Below are 21,837 nucleotides of genomic sequence, written 5' to 3' on the forward strand. Positions count from 1 at the left end.
GCTCGAAAAGCCAGGAACGCTCCACTGGCCAAGCGGGAGAGCCTGCCATGGGAGGTTCGCTCGCTCATGAGAAGCCACGAGAACTCCAAGAGAAGGAAGCCAAACATGGCGAGCAACGTTCTTCCAATAGGTGGCGGAGCTCACGCGCCCAACCTGGCGCTCAAGCTCCTCCAGACGGTGGACGTCTCGGAGATGGTACGCTCGGTTCTCCTCGGCTCGCTGCTCGGCCACGGCAATCTCTTCGTGGACAGGGACAAGTACCCCGACGCCGCGGTGCTGTTCTTCCGGAACCACGCCATGAACAAGGAGTACTTCGACTGGAAGGCCGAGCAGTTCAAGGAGATGGCGTTCGAGCACTCTTTTGGCACCCGGGCCGACAAGCTCGAGTTCCGGACGGTCCCGGTGCCCGAGTTCCGGGACTTCCACCACATGACTTGCTGGAAGAACCACACGGTGGTGAAGCGGAAGTGGCTCAACCACATGACGCCGGTGTCGCTGGCGGTGTGGTGGTGCGATCGCGGGAGTATCATCGCTCGCGGGACCAAAGGCCGGATCATCCTGGACAAGTTTGACAAGCAGTCGGTGGAGATGATCCAGAAATACCTCAAAGTTATGTGGAAGGTGGAGGCGGAGGTGGTGTGCCTCCACCGGGCTGATCGGCTGTGGGGGAGGAGCCGCGTCGAGAAGTGGTACTATCGGCTCCACCTCCGCACTCCGCAGCTCAAGATCTTCCTGCGGATCATCATGGGATACATTCCCGTGCCTGGGATGATCAAGAAGACGGTGGTGATACACGACAGCGTCTCCAAGCAGAAGGCCTGGGTGGAGGAGATGAAGGCGGCCATGCCGCAGTGGTTCGAGGAGATCGACGCGGAGGTGGCACGGCAGAAGGGCGCCCGGGAGAGCGTGAGGGAGATGGCGAGGAGGCGAGAGTGGGAGGTGATGAACAAGGCGAGCTTGGACGCTGGTGGTAAAGGATGTGAGCTCAGCGACGTTCCCTTGCGGAGGACGAGGTGGTATGCTGATCGAAGATCACGTAGCGAGTGGAAAGGTGCGACTAAGATGGATCAAACAGGAGCTAGTGGTGAAGACGCAGCGAAAAAGACACTAAGGATGAACAGCCGGAAGCTGGGAGTGAGATCAGAAGCTCCGGAAGTCAAAGTAGGCCATGCCAAGCTGGATCAAACAGCCTCGAAAGCTAAAGTTGACAAATTCGATCAAGACATGAAGAAACGAAGAAGTGACAAGGAGAAATTCAACCAGAAGAAGCCGCAAGGAGGAGAAGTGAAGGCGAGAGGAGTGGAGATTACCAAACTGTTCAACATTTTCACGAACAGGGATGAGAAAGCGGCTGTTGCTGCGTAAGTAATAATGGAACAAAACCTCTCAAGTTTACAAGGCAGGAAAACTTTCACCTTTGAGATCACAAGTACTGTGCTATGTCGCCTATTCCTTGCGGAGCTTCCATCCCTGCGCGCATCGCCTCTCTCTCCTCCCTGAAAACCTCGGTTATCACCACCTCCGTTGTTGTTAGCAGTGACGAGATACTGGAGAAAAAAACCCGACATAACCCAAGCTTGAAAGCTTTCTGGAAAGAAAAAAATAAAAAGAAATGTACCTTGCAGCATCCATGAGAGCTATTCTGATGACTTTCACTGGATCTATAATCCCGGCTTTGATCATATCAACGTACTCACCTGGTTTCCATCAAAAACTCCCTTAAAACGCGAGACCACAGGAAGAAATAGCGTCTTTTACCTGTGGCAGCATCGTAACCAAAGTTTGGACTGCTCTGCTCGAGAAGCTTGGACACCACCAGAGCGCCTTCGACGCCAGCGTTTGCAGCGATTGTGTGCGTTGGTATCTGCAGAAGAAATTAAAAAATTGATATTCGAGAGCTTGTTTTTATTTTTTAATCACGAACCTTTAGAGCGTTCTGGATGACTTGAACTCCGATCTTTTGATCAAAGCTTGGTACATTGAGGTTTTTTAGCGCGTTAGCCGCATAGAGCAATGCAACTCCACCTCCTAAACACAGTTAAGAGTATAAAATGAAAGCATCGGTGGTTGCTTACCAGGAACAATGCCTTCTTCTATCGCTGCGTTTGTTGCGTTAAGCGCATCCATCACGCGGTCTTTCTTTTCCATGACTTCTGCTTCACTTCCGCCCCCGACCTGGCACAGCATCGGATAAATGACGCACGAATAGCAAAATGTTTCCACCTTTAACATGGCCACTCCACCGGATAGCTTTCCCAAACGCTCCTCCAGCTTTTCCCTGTCGTACTTGGAAATCGCAACAGGTATTTCTAGCCGGATCTGAGAAAATAGAACCATTAAGACCATCGTCACGAACTGTTTTCATGTATAAAACCTGCTCGCAACGCTCTTCAATGGCTGCTTTGTCGCCTCCTCCATTTAGGATAATGGTGTCTTCTTGAGCAATTGTCACCTGAGAGATCGGTTTACCGCAAGTTCAAACCATTGGGGCAACGGACCTGTTTTGCCGTTCCGAGCAGTTCAACACGAACATCCTCAAGCTTCAACCCCATCTCGTTTGTGATTAGCTGCCACAAATTTGGTTCGACCACCACATGACAAGCCGTGAAGTAACAGCTTACTTGTGCACCGGTCAAAATACCAATGTCCTCCAGAGTGTTTCTCCTATTTTCACCGTAGGCTGGGGATCTTATGGCAGCTACCTGAAAGCTCGACGTTTAGAAAAGAAGAGAAGAAAAAAATAACAAACAAACAGAAGAAGATTCTCATACCTTGAGTCCACCCCGCATTTTATTCACGACTAAAGATGCCAAAGCCTCGCCTTCCACATCTTCAGCAATAATAAGTAGAGGCCTTTGAAGCTGAAGAAGCAGTCATTTTGAGACCAGGCAAAGAAAGACGGATCCAAATGAACTAGAACTACCTTCTTGATGATCTCAAGCACAGGTGCAAGTTTCTGTGCGCTTGAAATTTTGTCAGGATGGAGGAGAATCAATGCGTCTTCAAACTCCTGCAAAAGCTCGGCAAATCAAGCAGGTGCCAGCCAGCAAGACTCGCATACCGCTTTTTGCGTCTTTGCATTGGTGACAAAGTATGGCGATATATATCCCTTGTCTATCTCCATCCCCTCGACAACAGTAAGCTCGTTATGGAGTTTTTGACCATCCTGCGAAATGAAATGTTAAAGCCAGAGAAAACCATGTAGGAAGCTGTTCTAGTACCCAGATAGTGATCAATCCCTCCTTGCCAACTCTTTCCATAGCTTTAGCAACCAGATCGCCAATTTCCTTGTCACCATTTGCCGAAACAGTCGCGACCTGCGCAAGAATTACGAACACAAGCCAAAAGGAAGCACAGCACAAACCTGTGAAATCTCCTCGGAAGTACTGATCATCTTAGCCCGATTTTTAAGATGAAATACAACGTGATCGACTGCTAGATTAATACCACGACGGAGTTCCATTGCGTTCATGCCAGCAGCCACCAATTTGCAGCCCTCGGTGAAGATTGCACGCGTTAAAACCGTGGCAAGGGTCGTCCCTGCAACTCCATCACTGTGAAGCGAATGAAAAAAGAAAAACATCGATCGAAAGCTTACCATCTCCAGCAGCATCGTTAGTTGATATTGCCACGCGCTTGACAAGGTCTGCTCCAACGTTTTTCATCTTATCCTTGAAACCAATGGCCTTGGCAACCGTGACACCGTCTTTGGTAACTCTGGGAGGTCCATACTTATCTTGCTCGATGATCACATTTCTTCCCTAGAAATTTCAAGCATCAGATGAAAGAACGATGACAATCCTACACTCTAGATTTTATTTTATTTTTCTACCTTTGGACCCATTGTCACTTTGACACAATCTGCGAGCTGCTGGACTCCTTGAAGCATAAGTAATCTCGCCTCCACACCATACTTGGTGTTCTTGGGGATAAGTCCATAGTGTCTCGCAAGGAACTACGATGAAACAACAAAAAATCTAAGATAGCTAAAAGAAAAAATGAGGGAAACAAACCTACCTGTGCTTGTGTCTTGGATCTTAGCAACCCAGCAGCGAGAGAATTTCGTTAGCTCTCAGCGGGAACGAAATCTCCAGTTGCTTACCTGGAAATCAAGGCGCCGGCTACCTTGTACATGTTAAACCCTAAACCCTGAGAATTCGGGGACGCAGCGCCACGCACTCCCACTGCTCCGCTACATTCCTGTCGATTGCCGAAGAGAAGACGAGATCATCCCCGCGCAGCGCAATCCATCGACGATGGCCACGACGACAACGAAGACAGATATATTCCCTTGGAATCAAATAACTCATAGCATATTCTTTGAAAGTAAGAGAATATACTTTTCCGTTAGGTAGTTTAATTAAGTTACGAAGCTGCAAGAGTCAAGTCTTGGGGATACATGGGCCACAATAGCATTCGCAAGAGTATCAATCAATCCAGGGCCACTGTCAAAGGAGGACTTCCTTGTGCCTCCATCCGCAAATCTCCGGCCCATGGATCAAGTTTACTGGACGAGGAAGTCCAGGGCAAGCTCGCTTTCCAGATCCGAAAGGAAGCAACTCCTTGTGCCTCCATCCGCAAATCTCCACCCCATGGATCAAGTTTACTGGACGTGGAAGTCCAGGGCAAGCTCGCTTTCCAGATCCGAAAGGAAGCAACTCAAATTCGTGGTAGACTGATATTGCTATCAACAAACTTCCCAGACTTGAACATTTCCGGATCTGGCCAGGCCTGGGAAACCCTTCCTGTTGATGAGCATTGTCGCCTTTGCTGGAATCTCAAAGCCTGCAACTAGTCGAGGCTCCGGGGACGTGTGTGGGATCAGCAGCGCTAGCGGAAATGTCTCCTTGATTACAGCTTCCCAAGTCGGACTCCTCCACCATTCACCGCGCTTTCAATCTCTTGCATCCATTCAGGACTAGGCCATAGCCCATTCAATCACGGTCAAACAATGTCTGCGAGCCACCACTAAGTAAATCCTAGGCGAGCAAAGAGAGACTTAGCTCGATTAATAGAGAGTTTTCACTTGGCAGACTCTGGGTCTGGTCGGGGCCGTTGACTCGCACCTTTGTCATTTCCACAAAGTCTGGAATTTCTCCAGATCTTTGCTCATCCATAACATTGTCCAGGAACGCATCCATCTTCCAGTAGGCTATGCTCCATCTAGGGAAATAATTTGCTATGGAGAACACCGCGACTGCCTCTTAGCATCTCCACAAAATACCGTGCCTCTGGATCATCACCAGAAGTCTTGGATCCAAATTCCAAAGTCTTGTTCATGAGGATGTGGGTCATAACATTGAAGCCCAGTGATCTCAACTTCCCTTGCAATGCCACTGGTTGATGCACCTTAGAAGCCTTGGCGTGCTTGGCAGTGAGCTCCCACAGCTCGTCCCAGATGATTGGGTTTGGTGAAGGATGGCCGTGAAGAGCTCCATGGAGCACATCCTTCGAATGTTCTTGTACTCACCTTCCAAGTAAGATAAGCTCTTGAAGTTGTACATGGCGATCTCAACGGCCACTCTGGGTCTGCTAGCTAGTGAATGCGGCATCGTGGGTCTTGAGGAACAGCTACCATGAGTGGAATGGATCCCAGGAGCAAGTACATGAGGGATCCAAACTTCTGTTGCTATCTCTTGCTATCAGGACTCATTGAACTATATTAGTGTCAATATGAGCTTAGTTTCATGTTTCAACTCATATTAACAAGAAATTAACCAAAGGAATTGTGAATGGCCACAACTCTTGTTTTCCTAAGATGAATACAATATCGTCTAAAGTGATTTTATCATGAAATAACAGGTACTCTACAATTGCCACCTTAGTGTGTGAATAAACCCCCACAGTCAACTATGAATTTCCCAAATCATCAATTGCTGACACTGCTTTTGGGTTGTTTAGCTTGCTGGGCAAGATGTTCACCAAGCACAACATCATTACTTGTGCAACAGGTGTATGTTGCTGTAAGAAGTAGAAAACTCACAATATGTTTGCCAGGCATAACATCATTACTTTTGCAACAGGTGTATGTTGCTGTAGAAAATCCTTGTGTTATAGAATTCTTAGGAAAAGAGTGAATCACAATGCTTAAGCTATCCTATATCAACCTTTAGGCAGGAAAAAGATATTTGCAACAAGAGAGTGTAGGCCAAGTCAAACAGTGCATCTCTTGGTGGAAACAAGCAGTCTATCCAGTGCCACTGGAGTGAAATAGGCTGAGCTATAGGAAGCGATGAATGTGCTCCATGTCACTACGTCCCTGGCCTGCACTTGCATGGTGTTGAACACCTCCCTTGCAGCTTGGAGCAACTCACACTTGGCGTACATGTTGAGGACCGCAATTGCCACCTTGGTCACCTTGGCAAGAAGTTGGCCATCGTACCACATTGCAGTTCATGAAGCATGTGTTTCCAAGGTTCTGGAGCCCCACCAGTCCTTGCAGTCCGCCTCCCTAATAGGCAATCACCAAGCTGTTCTCACTGCTCCCGCTCACTATCTCAACTAGGCTTGCGTAGTTGACATCATCAAGCTCCATGCCCTCTAGATCCGTGGCACAGAAGGTGGCAACCGATGCCCAGCTTGGGCATACGCCAAAACAATGGTGTTCCATGACACGGTGTCCCGCTTGTTCACTTCCATGGTCAACACGGTGTCTTGCTCATCCATTGCATCGAAGGTGGCATTTACCTGCTCAATAAGCTTGAGCTGAGCATACACCCCCACCACAACACCGTGCATGGAAGCGTTCAGGGTGTTATCACTACACACCACCAATAGGCTTGTCCACGACACCAGATCCACTCCAGCATCTCCAACTTCATTTCAAGAGCATCTGAAGCCCAACTGTAGCCTATAAGCAAGGCGTTCCAAGCCATGATATCCCAGCAGGCCATCCTGGTAAAAACTTCCCTAGCCAGCTCTAGACTCTTGAGACTGTTGTGCTCCTTGGCCAGAGCCATCACAAACGTCGTCCAAGAGAACAAGTCCTGGACACATTCCTAGAAGCTCTCTTCTCCAAGTAGTTGCATGACGAACCACTAGGCTCTGGCATGGAGGGTGACATTACAAGCCACCAGGCTATGGTACGGGATCTTCTCCAAACACAACCAAGCTGACTTTCTTCTGACGGGATTTGAGAATGAAAATATTGTTAATTCTCTTCTTTTCTCATCCATTATTTCAAGTTGCCAGAACCATATGTCTTCATTTTTACCTAGTTTGGCTACATTTTTGCTACAAGATTTACCATGGATTTGATTTCAAAGACACTCTTATATTGAAGCCCTGTAACTTATGATTTTCAGCCATTATAGAGATAGCATTTTCCATCACAGGGTCCTTGTGCAAATTGTGGAAGTAAAACTCCTACTTTGGAACAATACTAGGTGTTGGTATATAAAATGTGAACAGTGAGTGCTTTCGGTTTTTCACTATTGTTAACAAGGTTTCTGTAGGTGTAAGACTCTCTTAAAATTTAATTCAAACACGTCTTATAACACTTCAAAAACTTCATGAGGTAAGGTAAAGGAACAATGCAAGTTTGTCTTTTCACTATTTAAACACTTTCTAGTTATATTACAGGGCAAGCCAAAGATGGCCATTTCATTTAGATGATATATGTTGATTAAATTAATTTTGTGTTACAATTTTAATGTTCTGAAACCTTACCATTTAGTAATGTATTTTTTTTAAATTTTTTTTTGCCATAGATGCAAAAACATTAGCTAAAGCCCACAAAGTGATGATTTTAACTTCACTTAAGGTACATATAATTTTACTGCCTCTAAGCAAAGTATCATTGATTCCTCTCATGGCTCCCTATAGCCCTTTCTTGATCCAAGCCTATTAATGTCATGCATTTGCTATCTCTTTATAATTAATGAGGAATATATTCACCACTTTTGACCATAACAAGAATCAAACCTCAAATTGAATTTCTTTCATTTCCATTGTTTTAATATTTTATTAGTAAATTCTTCATCTCTTCTTCTGTCAAAATTCTGATAATTTAAACACTCTAATATCAATGGATTCCTTAAATCTTCTTTTTCTAGTTCCAGTCAAATCTTAATGATCTAAAAAAGTCATATAATACGTTGGAGCAATCTATTACAACATTTCACTTGCAACTCTAGCAAATTATTTAGCACCAATAGTAACTTTTTATTTTAGAACCAAACTTTGGAAGATTGATGGCATCTAAGTTTAATGGGTTTCTCAAATAAATCAAGCTTTAAATTGCTATGCAACTTGATAAATATTTCAGTCTAATGTTTTGTGTGAGCCTAATTGAATCTCTTCTTACTAGGATATACCTTTCTTGATTTTTCACTCTTTTTGAAAAGAGCAACTTTAAAATTTTGATCTCTTTGTCTAATACTTCATTAATATATTTAATAATACTAATCAAGAACATATTGCCATCAATAAATTGTAGCAAAGCTCTAAGTTTGCATCTGCCTATGCATTGAAGTTTTAAATGATCACCACTAATATTTTATAGGACAATGCAACCTTAAAGAATATTGATATGAAAGATCTGTGCTTTCTTATCTAAATTCAACATCTCTCACAATTATCATTGATTTTGTTATTTACTATGATAATCAATCGCAAGAATAACATCATCCTCAAACCTTTTCATATTATTACTCACTTTTAGTCCAACTTCCCTTTTTTAGTTTGAGATGGTAATGGTATCAATATAAACTTCATTAGCTAGGATTTTACACTTTCTCATATCCTTGTTAATTGTACACCACTTCAACACAAGTTACTATATTATTTTTAGTTTATTATTATACATAACTAAGGAAAAGTATGAGAAAAAAATCTCTAAACCCCAACGTAGAGTTAGAAGTGCGCTATGGTTGAAATGGGAGTCTAGCAACTGTAACACACTTGGACCAAATGCTTCAACTCAAAGAGTCAAGAGTAGGAATGAAACTCCTAACAAAATGCTCATACGAAAGAGTTAATGAATAAATTCTAGAAAGGGATACAAAAAAGATTGATACATGAAAGTGTTAGAATTGAGTCCAAGATAGAGTCCAAAATGGAATCTAAGATAGATCTAAGATGGAATTCGAAATGGAGTCCAAAATAAACTTTGAGATGGAATTTGAGATAGAGTCTAAAATGGAATTTAAGATGGAGTCTAGATGGAGTCTAAAATGGAGTTCAAGACTCCAAAACCAAGACTAAGATTGAAACCAAGTTTGAATCCAAATACTAATACAAGGTTGTGGGGTGAGGAGTTCAATGCTAAAATAAACATGGATAGATACTTATTTAGATACTGTAAACTCTTGAGTTTGGACTTCTCGAGAGGTCACCCAGCCCAATATTATTCAAACCCAAAGACACTTAACCCCAAATATCCCAAGACCCTTAACCAATTGAAAAAAGGGGGTGCACATTTATTCATAGGCCTTTTTCTTTACAAGTTCACGCCCTCATAAACAGAAGATAAGAGTTGTAGTTCTCTTGAGAGCCCCACTCTCTTGACACCCTACCCCTAAAGTCGAGCCCAACAGGAGTAAATTGGACCAGCCAGATGTCAATCAACATGTGGTGTGATTCCTTTAGCCAACCAATAGAGTCGGACTCAAGACCCCTCTAATATCAAATGTAAGCTCCTGAGTTTGGACTTTTCAGGAGCTCATCCAGCCCAATACTATTCAAACCCATGGACGCTTAACCCCAAGTATCCTAAAACCCTTAACCAATTGGAAAAAAGTGCACTCTTATTCATAAACCCTTTCCCTCTATATTTGAATCCCATAGATCATCACTCGAATCGTTCTTTTTGGTTATTTATAAATATCTAGTGTGGCATATTAAAAATTCACTTTTGCTATATGGCTAGAGTACCTAGAAGCAGAAGGTGAGGGGATCACTTACAATGCTCACGTAAGGCTACAATATTTCAAAATGTTATTTTAAAGTCTTGGTTGAGGAGTAATTCTCTTGTATAGTAACCATACATAGTGAAAAGATCCCAAAGATTTAGTGGTCAGGCCTTTGAGCCCTAACCCAATGATAGTATTAGTGAGTATAGCTATGGATGGAAAAGGACTTAGTGGAGACCGAAGAAAGGATATTAAAAAAGGGTGTTCCTCATATCTCTAGGCATTCTAAAAATGTTAAAGTGTGGTTATAAAATGACCATTTATGGATAGATAACTTAGTCTTTGGGAGATAAAACTGTGGTATAGGTCAAAAGTGAATGAACATAGCTTTAGTATAACAAGTTGATATATCAATGCTACCTTTGGGTGTCTATTGTGGGATTGGACACATGGAGCACTTGGACCAAGTGCAAAGGCTGAATGGCATAAATGCTATTCATGGGGCTAACAAGTCTCCAAGTTGAGAATAAAACTTATGGAAGTTGTGAATAAAACTCCTTTAAATGGTTAAATGTGTAGTTAAGTGATTAAAATAGAATAGAAAAGTTAATCACTTACAAAAAGGTGATACTCTTACTTGATATAGTTATGTTGTATCTTAGATTAAGTATTAGTATTGTAAATTTTATTATTTGGTCAACTGGCTTAAGCATTCTTTTATCTTATGTATTTGGGAGTATGCTTCTCATCTTGCTTATTATGTTTATACTTCTAAGTTATTAAATTTCTATCGATAACATCCCCTTAAATTTGGTCTTATACCACTTTAGTTATCAATCAATGTTTTGACATTAGAAGGTTATGTATTATTTATTGAAGAATACTATTTTCTATAATAGAAATTGAACCCTAAACTTTTGCTCATGGGATTTGAACTTAATACTTATTATGCATGTAGATTCCTAGATTAGTTTGAGTTTACAGAGTGTATAAAAGTAGGGTTTTGAGGATTTTAGAGTATGTCATCCTTTTGACAATTAAGCACTATATTTTAAAATTACTAATAATTCATATTAAATAAATTTAAATTCTAAATTCACCAAATGATATAAGTAGTATAAATTATATAAAAAAGTAAAATTTTTTAATTCACTGATAAATATCAAAACAAATTTAACTCACTATTCTATTTAATATACAAAAAAGATCCATTAAAAACTTATAATAGCTTCAGTATCAAAAGGTCCAAAAAATTATAACAATCCAAAAGTTAATTTTCCATCTTTTAAATGAGAGGAATTCCATTGCTATTATCTATGAAATTGAAAACTTTCATCTCCCAAATGGGGAAAAATGTCATTGCCATTATTTATAAAATCAAACATTATTTCTTAAATAGAAGGAAATGTCAATCCCATTACCAAAAATTTCCAATCTCCTATATAGGAGGAAATATTATTGCTATTTTCTAATGAGATCTAAACATTCTATCTCTCAAAGGAAATTCCATTGTGGTATAGGTTAAAGGTGAATGGATATAGCCTTAGTGTAATGAGTTGATATATCAGTGCTACCTTTGGGTGTTTATTATGGGATTGAACATGTGAAACACTTGGACCAAGTGCAAAGGCTGAGTGGCATAAATGCTATTCATGGGGTTAATAAGTCTCTAAGTTAGGAATAAAACTTATGGAAGTTATGAATAAGACTCTTTTAAATAGTCAAATGTGTGGTTAAGTGACTAAAATAGAATAGAAAAATTAATCACTTACAAAAAGGTGATATTCTTACTTGAGAGTTATGTTGTATCTTAAATTAAGTATTAGTATTATAGATTTATTATTTAGTCAACTAGCTTAAGCATTCTTTTATCTTATATATTTGGGAGTATGCTTCTCATCTTGCTTATTGTGTTTATACTTCTAAGTTGTTAAATTTCTATCAATAACATCCCCTTAAATTTGGTTTTACACCACTTTAGCTATCAATCAATACTTTGACATTAGAAGGTCATGTATTATTTATTGAAGAATAGGAATTGAACCCTAAACTTTTGCTTATGGGATTTGAACTTAATACTTATTATGCATGTAGATTCCTAGATTAGTTTGAGTTTACAGAACCTATAAAAGTAGGGTTTTGAGGATTTTAGAGTATGTTAGTATTTTATTAATAGTTTTGTCATCCTTTTGATAAAACTACTAATAATTCATATGAAATAAACCTAAATTCTAAATTCACGAAATGATATAAGTACTATAAATTATGTAAAAAGGTAAAATTTGTTAATTCACTGATGAATATCAAAACAAATTTAATTCACCATTCTATTTAATGTACAAAAAAGATCCATTAAAAACTTATAATAGCTTCAGTATCAAAAGGTCCAAAAAATCATAACAATTCAGAAGTTAATAAGATCCAAAATTTTCCATCTTTTAAATGAGAGGAACTCCATTGCTATTATCTATGAAATTGAAAAATTTCATCTCCCAAATGAGGAAAAAAGTCATTGCCATTGTTTATAAAATCCAACATTATTTCAATCCCATTACCAAAAATTTCCAATCTCCTATATAGAAGGAAATACTATTGTTATTTCTAATGAGATCTAAATGTTCTATCTGTCAAAGAAAACTCCATTGCCATTGTCATTGAAATTGAAAGTTTCCATCTCCCAAAAGGGAGGTACATCACTTATGCCATTGTAAAAATCCAATTTATTTACCGAAAACTAAAAAAAAAAGAAAAGGTCTAGATAAGTTAATCAATCTTTTAAATTTAAATTTAAACATATCAAGACATACCAAGAAACAATGAGAATAAAAGAAAATTAATACTTTTATATCAAATGCAAAAAGTATAATCCGGGACAAAATTAATGCAAATCGAAAAATATAAAAGAGAAGAGAGATATCATAATGCCTCTAATACTTGAAACTTCCAAGGAATAAATGCGCCCGGGGAGTTGACCCAAAGTATGTTGACTCAGGCGAGAGTCACGGGAATCGAGCAAGAAAAGCATGGACTTCCCAGTGTCATGGTTGTGCAAGGCATGCCAGGGCCATTGGTTTCAAGGATAAAACAATTTGCTAGATTGATTCTCTCTATTGTATATTCTCCTTCATAAAATTACAAGCTTTCTAGAGTAGACTTTTAGATAGGACAATTTTTCCCACTCAACATTAAAAAGGTAGCTCTGACATGAAGAAGTGATTAAAAATAAAGAGTTACATTGAGATGCTGTTAGCTATTGTCCTTGTTCCAACTCTTGTGTTTCTTGATCACACAATGGATTTCGAGCAAGCGCGTGAAAGCCCCACAGAAGGTTATTCTATCACTTCTTCAAAAAGTTGTTGACATGAAGCTATGTCAAGTTCATATTGACACGATTATAATTCATGTTCTCGCTATATAATGATGGAGGGAAGAATGATGCAAAGTAGAGTTCTACATCCTAGCGTTTTTTTCTACCTTTGGACCCATTGTCACTTTGACAATTCCATGAGCTATGCAAGAACATAAATATTAATCAATAACTCGTAGAATTTTATTCACAAGAAAAGGTCTAGATAAGTTAATCAATCTTTTAAATTTAAATTTAAACATATCAAGACATACCAAGAAACAATGAGAATAAAAGAAAATTAATACTTCTATATCAAATGCAAAAAGTATAATCCGGGACAAAATTAATGCAAATCAAAAAACATAAAAGAGAAGAGAGATATCATAATGCTTCTAATACTTGAAACTTCCAGGGAATAAATGCACCTAGGGAGTTGACCCAAAGTATGTTGACTCAGGCGAGATTCACGGGAATCGAGCAAGCTAGTGTCATGGTTGTGCAAGGCATGCCAAGGCCATTGGTTTCAAGGATAAAACAATTTGCCGGATTGATTCTCTCTATTGTATATTCTCCTTAATAAAATTATAAACTTTCTAGAGTAGACTTTTAGATAGGACAATTTTTCCCACTCAACATTAAAAAGGCAGCTCTGACATGAAGAAGTTTGGAGCAAGCGCATGAAGGCCCCACAAAAGGTTATTCTATCACTTCTTCAAAAAGTTGTTGACATGAAGCTATGTCAAGTTCATATTGACACGATTATAGTTCATGTTCTCGCTATATAATGATGGAGGGAAGAATGATGCAAAGCAGAGTTCTACATCCTAGCATTTTTTTCTACCTTTGAACCCATTGTCACTTTAACAATTCCGTGAGCTATGCAAGAACATAAATATTAATCAATAACTCGTAGAATTCTTCAAAGGTAACAAGCGAAATCAATGACTTCCAACCGTGCCCTAGCCCACGTTTTCTACATTTTAGCTTTATATTACATGTTAATATATGAGTTACGAAGCTGCTAGAGTGCCAAAAGCACACTGCTCAAGTCTCGGTGATACTTGAGCGACAACAGCATCTGCAATAATGTTAATAAATCCAGGGCCGCTGTCAAAGGACAACTTCCTTGTAGCTCCGTCCCGAAATCTCCAGTCAAACCCATGGATCAAGTTTGAGAGCACCAACTGAACATTCCGCAGTCCAAGAGGAAGCCCTGGACAACCTCGCCTTCCGGATCCGAAAGGAAGCAACTCAAAGTCATGGCCATAGACGTTGATGTTGCTACCAACAAATCTCCCAGGCTTGAACTTGTCCGGATCGTTTGGCCAAGCCTGGGAGTCCCTTCCAATGGCGTACGTGTTGATGAGAACGGTTGCCTTTGCTGGAATCTCAAAGCCCGCAACTAGTCGAGGCTCCGGGGACGTGTGCGGGACCATCAGCGACAGCGGGGGATGGAGACGAAATGTCTCCTTGATAACAGCGTTGACAAGCTCCAGCTTCGCCAAGTCCGACTCTTCCACCATTCGATCTCGCCCAACCACGCTTTCAATCTCTTGCTGGAGTTTCTCCATCCACTCGGGATTGTGGAGAAGCTCGGCCATAGCCCATTCCACCACGGTTGACGATGTCTCGGAGCCACCAAGCAGTAAATCCTAGTAGAAAACACCATGCGAGAACAAAGATAGCCCGAACAAATCAAGAGTTTTCACTTACCATTAGCAAGGCTTTGAGATACTGGGCCTGTTCAGGGCCGTCCACTCGCGCCTTCGTCATCTCCACAAAGTCTGGAATTTCTCCGGGTCTTTGCTCGTTCAGAACTTTGTCCAGGAACGCATCCATCCTCTGGTGAGCTCGTCTACAACGGGCTATGCTCCAGTCGAGCCAGCCGACACTGGGGAAGTAATCTGCTATGGAGAACGCCCCGGCTGCATCCATCACCTCGTCAATCACCCCCACAAATTCCCGCGCCTGGGGATCATCGCTGGAAGCCTTAGATCCAAAGTAAGTCTTGTTCATGAGGATGCGAGTCATGACATTGAAGCTCAGTGATCTCAGCTTGCCTCGCAGTGCCACTGGTTGACCCGCCTTGGAAGCCTTGGCGAGCTCGGCAGTAAGATCCCACAGCTCGTCCCGGATGATTTTGGTGAAGGAGGTGACCCTCCTGGCCGTGAAGAGCTCCATGGAGCACATCCTCCTGATGTTCTTGTGGTACTCACCCTCAGAATAAGATAAGCTCTTGAACTTGTACATGAGAATGTCTACGGCCACTCTGGGTGGCCTGCGAGCGAATGCGGCATCGTGGGTCTTAAGGAACTCCCTGGCCATGGCAGGACTGGAAATCACAATGAGTGGCGCGGATCCCAGGCGCAAGTACATGAGGGGTCCAAACTTCTTGGAGAGGTGATAGAGTGAGATCTGGGGGATCCTTCCCAGGAGGTGGAAGTGGCCGATGAGAGGCAAAGCTCTGGGGCCTGGGGGGAGCTTGATGGCGCGCTTGCTCCACATCCATTGCGTGACGAAGAACGCAAGAGTTAGAACGAGGACAATCGCTGGCAACATTGCCAGTTTAACTCTTTGCTTGAGACTCCTTCTCCAGCGAGTGAATGAGTGTTGTGTCAAACCTTGCTGCCTTTTTAATCAGAATTAGACTAATTAATTTAATTAATTAATCGAGCGAGCAGAGACTAGTACTTGGAAGAGTGGTTGCCACTCATTCAACGATTCGAGGGGGAAAATTTCTATTCAATTCAAGGACTGCTCGAAATTTAGGTCCGGGAGGAGCGATTCGCGCGCGCGCATGAGACATCCATCGGTCTCTCACTGTTTGAATTGACTGTTTGTTACTGGGGTCGCCGCCACGCCACACCCAACAAGAGAAGGGATCGATCCATCTCGAGCTAGGGATGGTCTGCTGCTAGAATCGGAGGATTTCCAGAGAGAATGGCGACCAGTCGAGCCGTGGTGTCGGGTAATCTAGCGCTCGCGCGGCGGCCCAGCTGCTCGTCCAGCGCCTGTGGCGAGAGGGTTGTGAGCGTGAGGGTTGGGCGAGGGCGAGGGATTCGATGCGAGGCGGCGGAGAACAAGAGCGCCAATGTGGCTGTGGAGCCAGAGGGCAGCTTCGATTCCAAGATCTTTCGCAAGAATTTGATGCGGAGCGACAATTACAACCGGAGTGGATTTGGCTACAAGAAGGAGACGCTCGAGAGGCTGGATCAAGAATACAACACAAGTAAGCTTTGCTCGCCTTAGAAACTTTCCTCGCGAAGAAGATCTATTCCTTGTTTTTCCACCTTGCATGAGTTCTTGCGGTCATACTCCTTTGATTTTCTTGCCTGGTTTTTCTACTTACTTCGCGAGCTTTGCTCCAACGATTTGCTGGATTGATGCTTGCTTTGGTATTCCAAACTTCGTGATCTTTGCAAGCCATCTTTCATTTGATGCTTGATTAAAGGTGTTGTTTCTTTCTTTCTTTCAATTGCTTTCATCCTTGCTATGGCATTTCCAACTATTGCGGTCCACTGGCTAAAAGTTTTCAATTTCTGGTCAGGTGACATGCTTAAGTCGCTCAAGGAGAACGATTACTCGTACACTTGGGGAGATGTCACGGTGAAACTTGCAAATTCCTATGGATTTTGCTGGGGAGTGGAGCGTGCCGTGCAAATAGCATACGAAGCACGTAAACAGTTCCCCGATCAGCATATCTGGATCACCAACGAAATCATTCACAATCCAACCGTGAACCAGGTATGAACTTAGAACTCCATTGTCATGCTATATAATCTTTTTCCGTTTTAGAAACTGGAGGAGATGGAAATTAAGATGATCCCTGTGGAGGACAAAGTCAAAGATTTTAGCGTGGTGAAAGAGAAAGACGTCGTTGTGTTCCCAGCATTTGGTGCTACTGTCCAAGAGATGCAGCTCCTCGCTGAAAAAAAAGTTCAAATCGTCGACACTACATGCCCGTGGGTAGCAAAGGTATTGCATTCTCTTTTCCCTTCCTTGTGGAGCTATGAATAAATCGAGTGTTTGTGGAAAGGTTTGGAACTCGGTGGAAAAGCACAAGAAATCGTCCTATACTTCCGTGATCCATGGAAAGTATGCTCACGAGGAGACTGTTGCGACTGCTTCATTTGCTGGGAAATATATTATCGTCAAGAACATGAAAGAGGTTTGTATAGCTTCCTTAGATTTGTTGCATCAATCGCCAAATGATCTTAATTTTCTCTCTACAGGCTACATACGTGTGCGACTACATTCTCGGTGGAAAGCTCGATGGCTCCAGTGGAACTAAGGAAGAGCTGTTGGAGGTAAATCTCTGAAAGGAAAGTCTACTCACTCACAAGCCAAGGTTTTCTTTTGTTTGTTTGTAGAAATTTAAATACGCAACCTCCAAAGGCTTTGATCCGGACGAAGATCTCGTCAGGGTCGGGATTGCGAATCAGACGACGATGCTTAAAGGGGAAACAGAAGATATTGGTAAGCATGTCGCCATTGTGTCTCGCGTGATCAAAACCACCACCTTCTTGCAGGGAAGCTACTCCAGAGGACGATGATGCAAAAGTATGGAGTGGAGAACACAAACGATCACTTCATGAGCTTCAACACAATTTGTGACGCTACTCAGGTATAAAGTTTTAAGACGTCCTGCAATTCGGAATGATATCGTAAATCACTGCGTAGGAGCGGCAAGATGCGATGTTCACGCTGGTGAAAGAGAAGCTCGACCTCCTTATCGTCGTCGGTGGCTGGAACTCAAGCAACACGTCGCACCTCCAAGAGATTGGAGAGATCAACAACATCCCCTCTTACTGGATCGACACTGAAGAACGGATTGGTCCGGGAAACAAAATCGCTTACAGGCTCAACGTAAGAATGTCTAGCTTTCCTCGCAGCTCCTCATGAACTTTAAAACTTTGGATTGCAGCATGGAGAGCTTGTCGAGAAGGAGAACTGGCTCCCAACTGGACCCGTGACAATCGGTATCACATCAGGTGCTTCCACACCCGACAAGGTATGAGTGAGAATCTCTAAACCCTGATCGCTTGAATTTCCAATTTCCAGGTCGTGGAGGACGTTCTAAAGCAGGTATTCCAGCTGAAAAAGCAAGAAGCGCTGCTGTGATTTTCCATGGTCTTGTAACTCCAAAGCCTGCAAACGTATGGGCATTTCTCAGAATTCGATTGTATTATTTTCATAATGAGAGAATTTCCAAGTATAAATTCATCCGAGTTTTAGCTATCTTGCAACAGTTTCATGCTGCTTGGCGATAGCTGATCGCAGATAGAAAGACCGCATCGAGCGCTAGATTGCCATTCTCTCTGGAAAATCCTCCGATTCTAGCAGCAGACCATCCCTAGCTCGATCCCTTCCCTTATACATCAGGTTGCCTTGCTCTCGCACCAAAACAGCACACTTCTCCTATTTGAGTTCTCTCTCTCTCGTTCATTGAACATGAGCTCTGGAGTCTATTGTCACTGTCCATCGTTTTCCAGGAGCGATCTTCCAGATCGATTCCCGATGGAAAACTTTCGATACCAGCAGCACAGAGGTCACGTTTAAATTCTTGCTGCTATAGTAGAGATTGACTCCCATCTAGATGAACTGAGAACTTGACCACATGCTACTCAGGATTGGCCAGAACGCATAAATTTATCATTTTTGGTTGCCACTCTTTCAACGATTCGAGGGGGAAAATCTCTATATGCTGCTGGAAATTTAGGTCCGGGAGGAGTGGTTGAGACGCACTCACTCTTCCAAGTACTAAAGATCAGTTCTATTACTTTCACATTAAAAAAGGCAGTAAGGTTAGACGCGACACTCTCAAGAAAAGATTAGCAAGATTGAGAATGTTGTTCGCGATTGTCCTCGTTCTAGCTCTTGTGTTCTTTGTCACGCAATGGATGTGGAGCAAGCGCGCCAATCTTCCCCCAGGTCCAAGAGCTTTGCCTCTCATCGGCCACTTCCACCTCCTGGGAAGGATCCCCCAGATCTCACTCTATCACCTCTCCAAGAAGTTCGGACCCCTCATGTACTTGCGCCTGGGATCTCTGCCACTCTTTGTAGTTTCCAGTCCTGCCATGGCCAGGGAGTTCCTCAAGACCCACGATGCAGCATTCGCGCACAGGCCACCCAAGGTGGCCGTGTATAGCTACAAGAGCGTATCTTACTCGGAGGGTGAGTACCACAAGAACCTTCGGCGGATGTGCTCCATGGAGCTCTTCACGGCCAGGAGGGTCACCTCCTTCACGAAAATCATCCGGGACGAGCTGTGGGACCTCACTGCCGAGCTCGCCAATGCTTCCAAGGCGGATCAACCAGTGGCACTGCGAGGCAAGCTGAGAGCACTGAGCTTCAATGTCATGACTCGGATCCTCATGAACAAGACTTTCTTCGGATCCAAGGCTTCCGGCGGTGGTGACCAAGAGGCGCGGAATTTTTTGGAGACGATTGACGAGGTGCTAGCGGCATTCGGGGCGTTCGCCATAGAAGATTATTTCCCCAGTATCGGCTGGCTCGACCTGAGCATAGCCCGCCGGTGTAGACGAGCTTACGGGAAGATGGATGTGTTCCTGGAGAATGTTTTGGATGAGCAAAGGCCTGGAGAAATTCCAGACTTTGTGGAGATGACGAAGGCGCGAGTCAACGGCCCCGACCAGACCCAGAGTCTTAAAGCGTTGCTCATGGTAAGTGAAAACTCTTCATTTGATCGTGCTAAGTCTCTCTTTGCTCGCCTAGGATTTACTTGTTGCTGGCTCCGAGACATCGTCAACCACGACTGAATGGGCTATGGCCGAGCTTCTCCACAATCCCGAGTGGATGGAGAAACTCCAGCAAGAGATTGAAAGCGTGGTTGGGCGAGATCGAATGGTGGAAGAGTCGGACTTGGCGAAGCTGGAGCTTGTCAACGCTGTTATCAAGGAGACATTTCGTCTCCATCCCCCGCTGGGGCTGCTGGTTCCACACACATCCCCGGAGCCTCGACTAGTTGCGGGCTTTGAGATTCCAGCAAAGGCGACAGTGCTCATCAACGCATACGCGATTGGAAGGGACTCCCAGGCTTGGCCAAACGATCCGGACAAGTTCAAGCCTGGGAGATTTGTTGGTAGCAATATCAACGTCTATGGCCATGACTTTGAGTTGCTTCCCTTTGGATCAGGAAAGCGAGGTTGTCCAGGGCTTCCTCTTGGGCTGCGGAACGTCCAGTTGGTGCTCTCAAACTTGATCCATGGGTTTGACTGGAGATTTTCAGAAGATGCAAGGAACCTGTCCCTTGACAGTGGCCCTGGATTGGTTGATACTGTTGCAGATGCTGTTGTGGCCCATGTTTCCCCAAGACTTCAGCAGTGTGCTTTTGACACTCTTGCAGCGTAATAACTTATAAAGTATGTCCTAATTAAAATAAATTGCTATGTGTTGCATGCAGCAAGTGTTATTCTTACTTATTAATTTAATAAAGTTTATAATTATAAGCATGTTTGTAATTTATAAACACAAGATTAATTTTATTGCATTAGATGATAGAATAAAAAAGAATATACTAGAAATTAAGAAAGTTTATAAATTATAAACATTGTATAAATTATAAATACAAGATTAATCTAAATGAATAACAACCGTAAAATGGTAAAATATCCTAGAATATTCAAGCATATTCTAGGTATATCCACTACCATCCTATAAGCAAACAAAAAATCCATGGTTTAGGGTTTATCATGTTAGTTCTTACGAAATTAAAAGATATAGTTTTGCTTGTCTGAACTTTAACTTCTTATATATGTTATAAATTAGAGTGAGTTATTAATATCAGAGTGTTTTAAACTGTTAAAAGCTCATTAGCAAGAAAAGGGAAGACAATGAAACTACTAAAGTACTAAAGAATAGAGAATAAAGGGTAAATTTATATTAAACATTTTGAGTACAAAGTCCTTAAATTTTAACTTTTCTCTACTTTATGATATGGTGTCAATAAACTAACATGAAACACATCATATAGATAAGATAATTCATCCAAAAGATCCAACTTACAAGATATATCACCATCTTTTTAACACTGAATAAGGCTCAATATATTTTGGTAATAACTTCTAAGACAAATACCCCTTAACATTCATAACCACACCTAATCTCCTATTTAATATGTTATATTTGGTAATGTTAATCCTTCTCATATTGATATCTATCTTGAGTTTTGCTTATCACCTCAGTTACCTTAGACTAACCTTGGTGCAATTGTTTTGCATAAGTTTCAATGGATAAAACCAACACTTCAGACATTAATTTTGAAATAATGATCTATTAAAGAACCCCATGAGTATTTCATTATAACATCTCTTATAAAGAATAATTAATAATGTTGTAAAATGTGTTGTTATAATAGATTTCTATTGTGTCCAAATGCTCAACTTAATTGCATTGGTCCATTACAACATAGTACTGCAAATAATCTTCTAAGCATTTATATGTTTGGTCTGCCCATATGTTTGAGGATGATAAATTGTAAACATAATACCAAATAATTAGAATATGTGCCTAAAATTTTCTTATAAACCTCAAATCCCTATTTGAGATTATCCCATAATACTTCATGGAAAAAGAGTTTTGCCACTTGTTTAACATTCATTGTAAAAGCTAAAGATG

General features: G+C 42.0%; 4 protein-coding genes across 5 annotated transcripts; 2 read left to right on the plus strand and 2 right to left on the minus strand.

The window, feature by feature from the left end:
• Positions 1-1,340: 1,340 nt before the first annotated feature.
• LOC9641459 (chaperonin CPN60-2, mitochondrial) lies at positions 1,341-4,300 on the minus strand. Of its 2 annotated transcripts, XM_002960923.2 has the most exons (18): positions 4,103-4,300; positions 4,018-4,036; positions 3,833-3,955; positions 3,599-3,761; positions 3,365-3,540; positions 3,222-3,317; positions 3,062-3,166; positions 2,924-3,010; positions 2,772-2,861; positions 2,622-2,702; positions 2,499-2,567; positions 2,375-2,452; positions 2,224-2,319; positions 2,076-2,175; positions 1,925-2,028; positions 1,759-1,864; positions 1,619-1,697; positions 1,355-1,547 (listed from the first exon to the last, which is right to left on the minus strand). In XM_002960923.2, the coding sequence occupies exons 1-18, from the start codon at positions 4,132-4,134 to the stop codon at positions 1,424-1,426; spliced, it is 1,728 nt and encodes a 575-aa protein (XP_002960969.2). In that variant the 5' UTR covers positions 4,135-4,300; the 3' UTR covers positions 1,355-1,423. The 2 variants fall into 2 exon arrangements, with proteins under 2 accessions (XP_024516055.1, XP_002960969.2); XM_024660287.1 differs by lacking the exon at positions 1,619-1,697 and having other exon boundaries at positions 1,341-1,496; positions 4,103-4,244.
• Positions 4,301-14,129: 9,829 nt separating this feature from the next.
• Positions 14,130-15,815, minus strand: LOC9655822 (flavonoid 3'-monooxygenase). The gene is made up of 2 exons (XM_002960924.2): positions 14,914-15,815; positions 14,130-14,852 (listed from the first exon to the last, which is right to left on the minus strand). The coding sequence occupies exons 1-2, from the start codon at positions 15,757-15,759 to the stop codon at positions 14,211-14,213; spliced, it is 1,488 nt and encodes a 495-aa protein (XP_002960970.2). The 5' UTR covers positions 15,760-15,815; the 3' UTR covers positions 14,130-14,210.
• A 114-nt stretch (positions 15,816-15,929) lies between these two features.
• On the plus strand, positions 15,930-18,432 carry LOC9641460 (4-hydroxy-3-methylbut-2-enyl diphosphate reductase, chloroplastic). Its single transcript, XM_002960273.2, has 10 exons — positions 15,930-16,429; positions 16,748-16,944; positions 16,996-17,175; positions 17,237-17,368; positions 17,433-17,507; positions 17,571-17,676; positions 17,730-17,824; positions 17,881-18,066; positions 18,125-18,211; positions 18,262-18,432. Exons 1-10 carry the CDS (start codon positions 16,141-16,143, stop codon positions 18,319-18,321), a joined length of 1,407 nt encoding a protein of 468 aa, XP_002960319.1. The 5' UTR covers positions 15,930-16,140; the 3' UTR covers positions 18,322-18,432.
• Positions 18,433-19,046: 614 nt separating this feature from the next.
• LOC9641461 (flavonoid 3'-monooxygenase) lies at positions 19,047-20,642 on the plus strand. Its single transcript, XM_002960274.2, has 2 exons — positions 19,047-19,883; positions 19,936-20,642. The coding sequence occupies exons 1-2, from the start codon at positions 19,047-19,049 to the stop codon at positions 20,569-20,571; spliced, it is 1,473 nt and encodes a 490-aa protein (XP_002960320.2). The 3' UTR covers positions 20,572-20,642.
• The last annotated feature ends 1,195 nt before the right edge of the window (positions 20,643-21,837 follow it).

The sequence above is a fragment of the Selaginella moellendorffii genome, unplaced genomic scaffold, assembly GCF_000143415.4.
Source record: "Selaginella moellendorffii unplaced genomic scaffold, v1.0 SELMOscaffold_0, whole genome shotgun sequence".
NCBI lineage: Eukaryota > Viridiplantae > Streptophyta > Lycopodiopsida > Selaginellales > Selaginellaceae > Selaginella > Selaginella moellendorffii.